The 12,401-nt window shown below is 42.6% G+C and overlaps 2 protein-coding genes across 7 annotated transcripts in view; both read right to left on the reverse strand.

Annotated features, from left to right (window-relative positions):
- Positions 1 to 1,733: 1,733 nt before the first annotated feature.
- TMEM35B (transmembrane protein 35B) lies at positions 1,734 to 5,660 on the reverse strand. The gene is made up of 3 exons (XM_017884558.1): positions 5,042 to 5,660; positions 3,591 to 3,771; positions 1,734 to 2,323 (listed from the first exon to the last, which is right to left on the reverse strand). Exons 1-3 carry the CDS (start codon positions 5,147 to 5,149, stop codon positions 2,148 to 2,150), a joined length of 465 nt encoding a protein of 154 aa, XP_017740047.1. The 5' UTR covers positions 5,150 to 5,660; the 3' UTR covers positions 1,734 to 2,147.
- Positions 5,661 to 6,006: 346 nt separating this feature from the next.
- ZMYM6 (zinc finger MYM-type containing 6) overlaps positions 6,007 to 12,401 on the reverse strand; it is a 51,644-nt gene continuing 45,249 nt past the window's right edge. For 5 of the 6 annotated variants that reach the window (XM_017884556.1, XM_017884555.1, XM_017884553.1 and 2 more), the window contains 2 exons: positions 12,008 to 12,161; positions 6,829 to 8,782 (listed from right to left, as the gene is read on the reverse strand). In XM_017884556.1, the coding sequence (XP_017740045.1) occupies positions 6,951 to 8,782; positions 12,008 to 12,161 (1,986 nt within the window). In that variant the 3' untranslated portion in view covers positions 6,829 to 6,950. Of the gene's footprint in view, positions 8,783 to 12,007; positions 12,162 to 12,401 lie in introns of all 6 variants that reach the window. The other variant, XM_017884552.1, reaches the window with a different exon arrangement.

Consider the following 12,401-nt stretch of genomic DNA (forward strand, 5'->3'; position numbering starts at 1 on the left):
GGCGGGCAGATCACCTGAGGTCAGGAGTTCGAGATCAGCCTGGCCAACATGGTGAAATCCCATCTCCAAAAAAAAAAAAAAATCCAATCAGAGGGGAAATGCTGGAAAGCAGGACAGATTTCATCACGCCAGACAGGTCATCCCATCTACCCTCAGATTGAAGACAGCAGGGGTGCCATGCCTGTCCATTTTCAGCTTTGGCAGCTGGTGCAGTGAAAAGTTTGGGTTCTGGAATCAATTAGCCTTAGTTCTAGTTCCAAATCTCATATATAGGCACTTAAGCTTTCCAGATGCATCTTCTCAACTGTAAAACAAATCAATATTTAATAATGGCTAGCATTTACTCAACATTTACTACGTGCCGGGCTATTAAATAGTTACTATCATTATCCATAGTTTTCAAATAAGCTAGTAAATGACAGAAACCATTGTCTACTTCCTCTTCTTCCTTGCTGACCAGTGTGGGTAAATCTTAACTAGTCTAAGTTTATTATGGGAATTCCATTCTCCTACCAGTGATTAGGAATGGAAATGGGACACAGTTCTGCCCAGTAAGATCTATGGGAAAATCTAGGGTCTTCTAAAGCACCCTTCCTCTCTTTTCACCTTTCAGTATTATAGCAAATGCACTATCTGGAGCTGCTGCAGCTATTTCGCAACTCTGAGGGCAATAGCCAATACACTGAAAGCAGCAGAGCAGAAAGTTTAAAGAATGTTGATTCTTGATGCCATCATTAGGCAAATTAACCAACATTGAAACTGAAGTGGTTATCTCTGAACCTCTTACATGAGAGAAAAGGTTTCCTTATTGTTTTGACATTACCATTTATTTAGTGTAATCTATCTATTCTTACTGTATAGGCAGACTGTACCACCATGCTTTCGGACTCAAGAATAAAAAAAAATCCAACTGAGAGCGTCACCTTGCCTGAGGTTCACCAGTCAGAATGGGAATTAGCATTTTGTAGTGAACATGAAATGGAGTAAGAGACTTCTTTTACACCCTCAAAGCAATCTGTAGGCTGATAGCTAGAATATTTGCATAAATAAGTGAACTGTTTCTCACTATGATCCCTCATGGGAGGTACATCACTTCCCAAAAGCCCACAGCCCTGCCTACCTAAGATAAAGATGGTGGTGACATAATAGCAGATGCCCTAACGTGTTGTCCACTTTTCCCCTAAGAACTGTCACACATATGCACCCTTCCTACCCCCAAGGACCTCTGGGATTCCTCCCAGGCTTTGGGCCCTGCTGTACCACTCAGCATTTCACAGAGTTGGCTGTCCCTCACCTCCACTTAGGTGTCAAGGAACACTGGACTGGATGCCACACATCACCACCAGAGTTTGATTTCAGGTCCTGTCAAATGGCTCCACGCCTACCTGCTAGCTCTGCAAATCTAATATGTCAGAGAAAAAAAGGAGTGGGAGGGAATCTCTAATGTGGCTCAAAGAGCATAGGCAGAAGCAAGTACTTAAGTTCTGCCATACAGAACCTGTACATTTTAAATATGTATTAAAAGCCTTAAAAATATGCATGTGTTTTGAACCAGCACCCTTACTTCTAGGGGAAGAAAATAAGTATGCAAAAGAGATTTACTGTGAGGCTTACAATAGCAAAAAATTGAGAAAAACCCAAATGTTCCTCGTGGGGGGTTAAATACATTATAGTACATCCTTACAATGGAATACTATGCAGCCATTAACAGCAATGAGGCAAAAGAGACATGAAACAGTGTTATAGTTTATAAGGTTTTAAAAGGAAGGAATAAAATAGGATATATGGTTTTATTTTCATTTAAAAAAATATGTATCTGTTTAAAGGCACAGAAAAAAGTTCAGAGGTATACTAACACCAAGGCATTAAAAGTGGTTATTTGGGGCATCAGAATTTTGGTTGATTTAAATTTCTTTTCTGCTTATTTTGTATTTTCATATGACATGAGGAATGTTAATATGCATAACATGTACTCCTCACAAAAAGAAACTTAGTAAAGCTAAAAAGAGAAAGCAGGGCCAGGTAGGCAAAATGTCTCTTTCAACACTGGCTGACCCTGGATATTATACTGGTAACAAGATGACAGACTCTGTGTTCTACCATATTTCTGCTGTGACAGCTGCATGGCATAAACAGGCAGAGATGCTCTACTTCCAGGATTCCTTGAATGTACTTAGAGTCTTCTTCCTAGTGGGTCTGACCACCTTCTTAGTCTGGGCTAAGAGCTGGCCAACATTCAGCAGCAGCAGGAACCCCAGGCAGACGATGGCCGGGATACAGGTGCTTAGTGACTCTTTTAGAGCTGCCAAGGTGAAGATAGCCCCTGGAATGGAAAGTGAGGTCCCTGAGGCTCCTAGGGAGAACCCAGGAGATCCAGGAGCTCAGGGCTCTCCAGTTTAGGCTGATCCACTCCAGCCCAAGCCCTCCCATTAAACACCCTCACCACTCCCAACGTGCATTACCAAAACTAGCTGCATTCATCTCTAGCCTCCTGGAGAAAGCAGGACCAGGAAATTAGAAGCCTCTTGAACAATAGCTGTGGCAACAGTTGCCCCTCTCAGAGGACAAGAAAGAAACAGAAATGACCCAGCAAAATAGGGCAGTGGCTAGAGTGGATAGATTTTGGGAAAAAAATCTCCCTGATCCTTCTTTCTTTCCTCTTTCTTTTTTTCTTTCTTTTCTTTCTCTCTTTCTCTCTCTCTTTCTCTCTTTCTTTTTTAAGGCAGAGTTTTGCTCTGTCACCCAGGCTGGAGTGCAATAGCAAGATCTCCTACCAGCCTCCTGAGTAGCTGGGCTACTGGGTTCTGGGTACTGGCTTCAAGTGATTCTCCTGCCTCAGCCTCCTGAGTAGCTGGGATTACAGGCGCCCACCACCACGCCCGGCTAATGCTTGTATTTTTAGTAGAGATGGGGTTTCACCATGTTGGTCAGGCTGGTCTCGAACTCCTGACCTTGTGATCCGCCCACCTCGGCCTCCCAAAGTGCTGGGATTACAGGCGTGAGCCACCGTGTCTGGCCCCTTCTCCTTTCTTAATCCTACATCTACTAAGATTAAGATGGAGGGAAGGACTAGCCCAGCGGCTGTTGGTTGGAGGTACGGGAAAGATCTGAAAATGAGAGAAGCTCCAGAGATGGAAGCAAGCCTGGTAGTGGTGGCAGCAATGGTAACAGATGCCAGGGCATATAGAAGAGCCTGAAGATATCTGGCCTTTGAAGCAACAGCTGTCTACACCAAACTGCCAGACACATACATCAAATGGCAGCTGCTCCTCCATCCCCTCATCCCAGAAGTGGGTGTGTGGAGGAAGGAGCAGAGGCCCTGAGCTTGCAATACATCTTCACAAGGGAATACCATGCAGCCATTAGAATTGAGGAGGTAGAAGGTACACTTAACATGTGATAATGTTCTAGCATATTAAGTTTAAAAAGTACCTGTGCTAGTTTGAAGACCATGGAAACTGTGGTAGAGCAGGAAGTGCTCTTGATCCCAGAGAAAAAAGAAGGGTGGCAACAGTAAGGGGGAACAGCCAGGTCTTTCCATCATCCTCCCCCAGAAAACCCCATTTTCTCAGGCCAGTTGGCCCCCTTACCCATCATGAGCAGAATCAAGAACAAGTTACTGATCTCTTGCAGCATCGGTGGGCCCGTGACCAGCAGCAACCCAGCCAGCAGTTCCAGAAAGCCCACAGCTATTTGGTAGTTCAGGGGATCTGGCTGGTAGCCAAATACCTTCAGTGGGAACACCTCAGCAAACTGCACGAACAGGGCGTTCTAGGGGTGGCAAGGAATGCCTGTCAGCCTCATGCTCACCAAGGATGAGCTCCCCAGATGCTCCATGGCATATCTATGCCTGTGCCCTCAACTCCCCAGAGAAAAGAACTACTACTCTAGGTCAGGTCCAGGCCTGAGGTCAGCCTGGAGGGGAGAGGGCTGCCCTGTGGCGCTGAGCTTTGGAATCAGGAAACAGGCTCCATGTTCCAAGTGGTACAGAGATTGACCAGACCTCCAAGTGGTATAGAGATACACTAGACCTCTCAAGAGATTACAACCCAGGCCAAATCCCAGGAGAAGGGGGCTGGGCTTGGCTCCCTAGTGCCAAGGCCTGGGGAATTCCACAGTTTACTTCTTTGTGCCTGCCCTGGTTTCTCTTAAGGCTGCAGTACAGGGAATATTTGGAGGTGGGGCGGAGTTAGGTGGGCTCAAAGTGACTCTTCTTGTCAAGGCAGGTCCACCCCTGAGCCAAATGGCAACTTCATCCTTACTTTCGGGGTTACTTTTTCCTGTTCCCACTCCTCAGCTCTACCTCCCTTCCTCAGCTCTGCTGGGCAGCAGCTCTAAGCTATCGTCTCTGGGGATGTATCCAGGCCTTGGAGAGAGATGCCAGCAGGGGTCTACAAGTCTAGCTCTTTTGAGGGACTTCGGAGATTGGTGAACAGGACATGAAAGCTTTCCCATGAGTCTGGAACTAGACAGAAGGCTGAAAGACGACTTCAGGGCTTCCCTCTCAGGCTTCCAGGAGAGGCTTCCCTTTCTGGGTTCCGAGTTAGGAGTGACTAGTTTGTGTCCTGCTTCCTGACTAGATGTGCAACCTTTAGCAGATATACTTGCCCTTCGGGGCGGGCTTCCTTCCCTGCAAAGCCAGGATTACTACACCCTAACGCCACGAACCTCCCGAAAACTGAAGCAAACGGCGAAAAAGGGGAAGACAGCGCGGAGTGAGCTCATTTTCCCGCTGCATCATCCTCCCCCAGGGTCCGGGGAGAGGGGAGGAGGGTCCTCCTAAGGCTCTAGGTTTGCCTGGGGCCACCAATGCTCAGCAGGAAGGGGAGGTTCTGTCCCCTTCCGTCTAGGGAAGATCCAGAGAACTCAAGGAACTCCCCAGGCAGGACCTGCGCCTCAGTCGAAAGCCAGGCGCTTTTCCCCATCTCCAGCTGAGCCTCGGAAGCCCAAAGGCAGCCTGCCGGGCCGGGGGCGAGGAGCGGCGGGGCGGAGCACACGCCTCCACGGGCCCGATCCCCGACCGCCCGCCCGCGCCGCTCACCATCCGCTCTGAAACTGGGGCCGAGATCTCCTCCGACAGCTTGGCCAACCCCACGAGCGCGAAGAAGCCGCCCAGCAGTACACGCAGCACCGACAGCAGAAGCTCCATGGCCGCGCTCCCCTCACCGTGGGTTGGCCCCGCCGAAAACCCGCCTCTGCCGCCGACTCATTTCCTCCCTCCCTGGGGCGGCCGGAAGACTCTCGCCTGAGCTACCATCCCCCGCCCTCCAGGGGGTCGCGAGGCTGCAGCACTGGTCCTACAGGTGGGGACACTTGAGGACCACTGGCTCGTAACTGACTAAACCGACACCTTTGGATTCGGGGAGTGTTTCCCAGCCAATACGGAGTGCTGGCAGACACGGATGGGTGTCTGGGTGCGGCTCAGCTACCATCAAAAGACCCCGGGGCTTCGTTCCTGCCTGTGCCACAGTAGCTGTGGGATCTGAGCTGTCACCCGACCCCAAAGGGCCTCGGTATCTGCATCTGTATACGGGGATAACTCAGTTCTCCAGAGGTTGTAACAGGCCTAGCACAGTGCCTGCACATGTAAGAGCTCAGAAAGTTATTTGTAAATTAGCAAATTAATTTATAAAATTATAATAAATCAAAAACCATTAATTATTAAATAAGTCTCTTTTCTATCTTTGCCTGAGGTATCTTTTCCCTCTAATTTATCTCAGCTGAGACTGAAATGTGAAAGCTGTTTGAAAATTCAGATACTTGCAGCCATGGATAGAGAGACTTTCACTGAACCAAGCCCTACAGTCCACTCCTGGCCCATTTGCTCTTACTTGGAAATCTGTCTAAAGCTGGGATGGGCAAACCATGGGCCAAATTTGCCCAGCTGTCTGATTTTTTTCCATGCTTCTCCCCTTCCCCGAAGCTAATAATGTTTGTTTACATTTTTTATGATAAAAACTTTTAAAAGAAGCTTGTGTGACATAGGAAAATTATATGAAATTCCTATTTCAGTGTTCACGAATAAGTTTTATTTAAGCAGCCACACTCATCTGCATATTGTCTATGGCTGCTTTTGCACTGCAACTGCAGAATTGAGTAGTTGTGACAGTATGGCCTGCAAAGCTGAAAATATTTACTATCTGGCTCTTTATTTAAAAAGTTTGCTAAGCCCTGGTATATTAGGCCAGAAAGCCCCCAAGCAGGGGTCTCAAACCCCCCTATTGCTTCCATTTATTGTTACCCAAGCTGCTTAGATCTTTTTCCAGCTGGGCATGGTGGCTCACACTTGTAATCCCAGCACTTTGGGAGGCCGAGGCAGGTGGATCACTTGAGGTCAGGAGTTCGAGACCAGCCTGACCAGCATGGTGAAACCCCATCTCTACTAAAAAAATACAACAGACAGGTGTAGTGGCACATGCCTGGTAACTCCAGCTACCCAGAAGGCCGAGGCAGGAGAATTGTTTGAACCCAGGAGGCAGAGGTTCCAGTGAGCCGAGATCACGCCATTGCACTCCAGCCTGGGCAACAAGAGCAAAACTCCATCTCAAAAAAAAAGAAAAAAAAAAAGATCTATCTTTTCCACCTACTCACAACCTTGCTGGGGTAAGTAGCTGGTTGGCTGGAAGACTGAAATGTTCCACTTGCTTCTAAAGGCCAAGCTGTTTCAACATTCAGGTTGTGCTGTTACATTATAAACTGGGCCTCTTATTACCTTCAGTCTTTGTCACTAATCCAAATTTAATGAAATAACTAAATTTTCTACCCTGGATTATAATTATACATAATTACTTACAAAAATCATAATTATTAAATTCCTCAACAAAAGGGAAAATTATTAAAACATTTAATCACTGAAAACACAAATCCACATTAGGAAATTATCTTTTAGGATACTTATACAAAACTTAACACAAGATTATTGACTTCACTATTAAGCAATGTGCATATTGCTACTCTTTTTCCTTCACTAATTTTTCCATCCTTGGAATTAAAGATGTGACTGCAAGTCTTAGGGCAGGGCCAGAAACCAACAGATTTCTTTGTTTTGACTCAGTCAAAGCTGAAAAGGCAGCATCACATAAATAAACAGTTGAAAAGGGTAATAAAAATTTCATTGCCCTTTCATGGAGTTCTGGGTAACTTGTCTTTGCATTTATCCAAAACTGAGTTACAGACACTGATTTAAATACTGATTGTAATCCTAAATCTGAAGATAGCTGTGTTAGCTTTTCTTCTTCGAAGTCGGTGAGATTATTATTTTGGTGATTCATAAAAGGGTTAATTATCCACAAATTTCCTGAACGCAAGTCTTGTTCTGGTGGAAAACAGTCACTGAACACTTGAGAAAGTCCTTCCAGGTGCTCAAAAATAATCCTTGTGATCTCTGTCATATTTAAGCCTGATGAATTTGAGAATTCAGAAAATGAAGGGAACATGTCATAATCATTCTCTTGTGTGCGCTTCAACCACATTTTTAACTTTCTCTTAAATACATCAATTTTTTTACACAAATTGAAGAAAGTAGTCAAAGTTCCTTGGAGACTTAAATTTAATTCATTTATAAGTGAAAATATATCTGATAAGTAGGCCAGCTTTGCAACCCATTCCTCATCATGGAAATACTTGGCCAAATCTGAATGCTTTTGACTTAAAAATATTTCAATCTCATGTCGTAATTCAAATAATCTTTTTAACATTCTCCCTCTTGATATCCAACGTACTTCAGCATGAAGCGGTAAACTCACATGCTCAGATCCCATCTCTTCACACAAAATTGTTAACATACGTGAATTCAATGCATTGCTCTTTATAAAACTTAGAATTTGTGCTGACTGCAAAAGAATTTTATGTAAACATGAAGACAACTTTTCTGCCACTAAACGTTCACGGTGAATAAAACAATGTGTAAATGCCACTGTACTCATGGCAACTTCTTGAACTTTTGCTTTTAAACCAGAATACCTGCCAGTCATGCTTGCAGCCCCATCGGTACAGAGACCAACACAATGTTTCCAATTCAGAGATTTACTATCAATATATTTATTTATTAGTTCAAATATTTCAAAACCAGTTATTTGAGTAGGCATTTCAATGCAAAATAATAATTCTTCTTTTACATCACGACAATCATAATCAATGAAACGAATATAGCACAAAAGAAGTGTGATATCTGAGATTTCTGATGACTCATCTATCTGTAGGGCAAACCACTTTGACTCTCTGATCTTTTGAATCAGCTGGTCTTCAATGTCTGCAGATAGTTCCTCAATCCTGTGTTGAATTGTAACGTTAGAAAGTGGGATAGTTTTCATTTTGTCTCCAGCACTTGAACCCAAAACTTCTGAACACATTTCTACTAAATATGGTTTAATGAATTCTTCAGCAATGGAGAATGGCTTCTTGCTTGCAGCAGTTTGGAAAGCAATTAAATAAGAAGCTTTCACAAGTGACTTTTCAACTAGTAAACACTTTTTTAAATAACTATTTTGACATTCCATTTCCAGAGATTTTTGTTCAAAAAAATCTACTGGTTTGTTTTCTAATTCTGCATGTTTTGTCTTCAAATGATGAGAAAGATTTGCTGGCTTCATGTTTTCACTGGATAAGATCTCTCCACAAATGACACACTGTGGCCTTGGTGAACTTTCTTTTGATCCAGGACAGATAATAAAACCAACTTTTAGATATTCTGTATCGTAAGTCTGGAAAAAACCTAATCTTTTTTTCTTTGAAGGTGGAGAATCAAGTTCTGCATCATTTTTTTCATTAGGCATAGGTAAATCTGAATGAAATATTTGAATCACTGTTATTTTCAAGAACAAATAAGCAATGTTCTTTATGTATCTCCCCACACATTTAAAATTCATATTTGGTTACTATTTCTATTTATCAAAAGAATGCACTGATAAAAGTTTAAGCACAAATCATAATATTTCCAGTGATGCCACTGACAACTGAATTTCTCCTTTGCCCAAAGCTTGATCACTAGCTATAATAAAACTGTAGGATGTGATACATGTACAAGTAATCCCAAGCACCCACTAGGTTATTGAAATTAGGGCTGAAGACCACAGTACACATCAAATTAACAATAAACTTTTTGGCTGAGCAGGGTGGCTCACACCTGTAATCCCAGCACTTTGGGATGCCAAGGTGGGTGGATCACTTGAGCCCCGGTGTTAGAGACCAGTCTGGGCAACATGGCAAAACTCCATCTCTACAAAAAAAAAAAAAAAAAAAATTGGCTGGGTGCAGTGGCACACGTCTATAGTCCCAGCTACTTGGGTAGCTAAAGCAAGAGGATCACCTGAGCCCAGGAGGTTGAGGCCGCAGGGAGCCAGGATCACACCACTGCACTCTTGAGACTGTGTCTCAAGAAACAAAAAAAAAAAGAAGAAATTTTGTATTGGTGAGTGACACTGGTATCGAAAAAAATTTTTAAAGAAAAAGAAAAAAAAGGCCAGGCATGGGGCTCACACCTGTACTCCCAGCACTCTGGGAGGCCAAGGTGGGCAGATCACTTGTGATCAGGAGTTCGAGACCAGCAAGGCCAACATGGTGAAACCCCCTCTCTACTAAAAACACAAAATTAGCCAGGCGTGGTGGTATGTGCCTATAATCCCAACCACTTGAGAGGCTGAGACAGGAGAATTGCTTGAACCCAGGAGGCAGAGGTTGCAGTGTGCTGAGATCACGCCATTGCACTCCAGCCTGGGAGACAAGAGCGAAACTCCATCTCAAAAAAGAGAAAGAGAAGGAAGAAAAAGAGAAAGAAAAATAATGTTTTACTTTGAAACAATCCAGAAAAAAAAAAAAATTGCAAAAAGTTAACATTTCATTTATCTAGATGAAGAGTATACTAGTGTTGACTGTACTGTATACTCAACCTTTCTGAATTTTGATACTCAGTGTCAGTGAGGTTGTAGAGAAATGGATCCTCCTGAACACCGCTGGTTGGAGCATACATTGATGTAACTTTTCAGGAGGGCAATTTAGGCAACAGGTATCAAAAGCTTTAAGAATAGATAATAGGCCAGGCACAGTGGCTCATGCTTGTAATCCCAGCACTTTGGGAGGCTGAGGCAGGCGGATCATGAGGTCAGGAGTTCAAGACCAGCGTGGCCAACACAGTGAAACCTGTCTCTAAAAATACAAAAAAAATTAGCTGGGCGTGGTCACGGGTGCCTGTAATCCCATCTACTTGGGAGGCTTGAGGCAGGAGAATCGCTTGAACCCAGGAGGTGGAGGCTGCAGTGAGCCGAGATCGCACAACTGCACTACAGCCTGAGCGACAGAGATAGACTCTGTCTCAAAAAAAAAAAAATTGATGATAGTCTTTGAATCAATAATTCCACTGACTAGGATTTATCCTAAGGACATAATTAGGCAAGTGGACAAGATCCATTAACCTAGCTTAACCCAACATTGCTTATAATATCTAAATTTCCAATTTTACGGAGTTGGTTACATTATATACACTGAATTCTATTTTTAGAATCTCATACCCAGGTAACAAATCTGCACATGTACCCCCTGAATAAAATAAAATAAAATAAAATAAAATAAAATAAAATAATAAAATTGGAAAAAAAGAATCTCAATGTATATTTAAATTTACATTGATGTGGAATAATGTTTCCAATGCAATGTCAAATGAAAAAATAATTTCGATTGTTAGAAAACAATTCAATATTTATTCTTTTAAAAAAGATGGAGTTTCACTCTTGTTGCCCAGGTTGGAGCACAATGGCGCGATCTTGGCTCACAGCAACCTCCACCTCCTAGGTTCAAGCGATTCTCCTGCCTCAGCCTCCTGAGTAGCTGGGATTATAGTCATATGCCATCACGCCCAGCTAATTTTGTATTTTTAGTAGAGATAGGGTTTCACCATGTTGGTTAGGCTAGTCTCAAACTCCTGACCTCAGGTGATCTGCCCATGTTGGCCTCCCAAAGTGCTGAGACTATATGCATGAGCCACCGCGTCCGACCGACAATTCAATATTTAATCTAAAACTCAAAACATAAGCACGCGCGTGCACACACACACAGATGCCCACAGATCCTTCAGTACTCTCCATGTGTGAATGTTTTTTAATATAAATTCAAGTACAAAGAATATATTGTTTTAATAGGAATATAAATTTCCTGAGGAAGGAAAACAGGATTCTCCTTGACTTCTACCAAAATAAAGGTACGCTACATAAAAACTTACTACTTGTTGACAGACTAAGCTTTTAAATACAGCATATTCTATGAAGTAAAATTATTATTAAAAACAAAAATCAGGCCGGGGGCAGTGGCTCATGCCTGTAATCCCAGCACTTTGGGAGACCGAGGCAGGCAGATCACCTGAGGTCAGGAGTTCAAAACCAGCCTGGTCAAAGTGGTGAAACCCCATCTCTACTAAAAATACAAAAATTAGCCAGCTGTGGCGGCAGGCACCTGTAATCCCAGCTGCTCAGGAGGCTGAGGCAGGAGAATCACTTGAACCCAGAAGTTACAGGGAGCCAAGATCGTGCTATTACACTCTAGCTTGGGCGACAAGAGTGAAACTCCATCTCAAAAAAAAAAAAAAAAATCAATGCTTTAGGCACAGTAGACTATTAAAGCAATTGAAAATCTAAGGGTAGTTGGATTAAAAGTAATACTTTACAACTTTTTCAAATATAAGCTCAAACAATTTTCACGGTCACCAATACCTCAGATAAATTAGTTGTACTGTCAGCAACTGACAATTGAATTTGCAGTATTTAAAAAAAAAAACAGGTTAAATCATTAATGCTTTCAACTAAAACTATATGTTAGTAATTATAATAGCTTGTTATAATAGCTGGTTATTAGTGTTAATAATTATGAAAGCAATAAATTAAGTATTCAAAGTATGTGAGCCAAGAAAAGGAATGTTTTCACATTTAAGAATCTGTCAATTATTTTCTTTTCCTTTTTTAAAAAACAAAAACAAGCCAGAAAACAAGCTTTGTACATGGGAACACACAAGGATACATACCTGTCTGACATTCTTTGTGCTGTGTATGTGGTTTGCAAGAAGTGGCCTTGGTCTGTGAGACGGGTTTGCATGATATGCCTTTGTTCTTTAAAAGCCTGGAAGGCTGGGAAGACTGGGAAGATGGAAATTTCATGGCATCTGCCTGTGTACTTTCCTAGTTAAAAGCAAATTCAGAAACCGCAGAAAGATTTTTTTTAGTATCTTATCACTGACTATAATTGCTACCAACTGAAAGTTGATATACATCAGGAGAAATACAATTCCTCTCAAAGAGTGGTTGCAATAAAAAAGTCACCTTGGAAAATACACACAGATTCCTACTTCTCCCAATCAGCATTAGTTTAATTTACTGATTTTAAAAAATATTTATAAACTATAAATATAAAATTTATAA

This window comes from Rhinopithecus bieti, unplaced genomic scaffold (assembly GCF_001698545.2).
Source record: "Rhinopithecus bieti isolate Rb0 unplaced genomic scaffold, ASM169854v2 scaffold_13029, whole genome shotgun sequence".
NCBI lineage: Eukaryota > Metazoa > Chordata > Mammalia > Primates > Cercopithecidae > Rhinopithecus > Rhinopithecus bieti.

Bases quoted from the DNA above. Each gene is read 5' to 3' on its own strand.
- TMEM35B (XM_017884558.1), bottom strand. From the start codon at position 5,149: ATGGAGCTTCTGCTGTCGGTGCTGCGTGTACTGCTGGGCGGCTTCTTC. The intron at 3,772-5,041 runs GTGAGCGGCGCG...TGCCACCCCTAG, and splicing joins CCCCAGTTTCAGAGCGGATG to AACGCCCTGTTCGTGCAGTT. The intron at 2,324-3,590 runs GTAAGGGGGCCA...TTTCCATTCCAG, and splicing joins CTTGATTCTGCTCATGATGG to GGGCTATCTTCACCTTGGCA.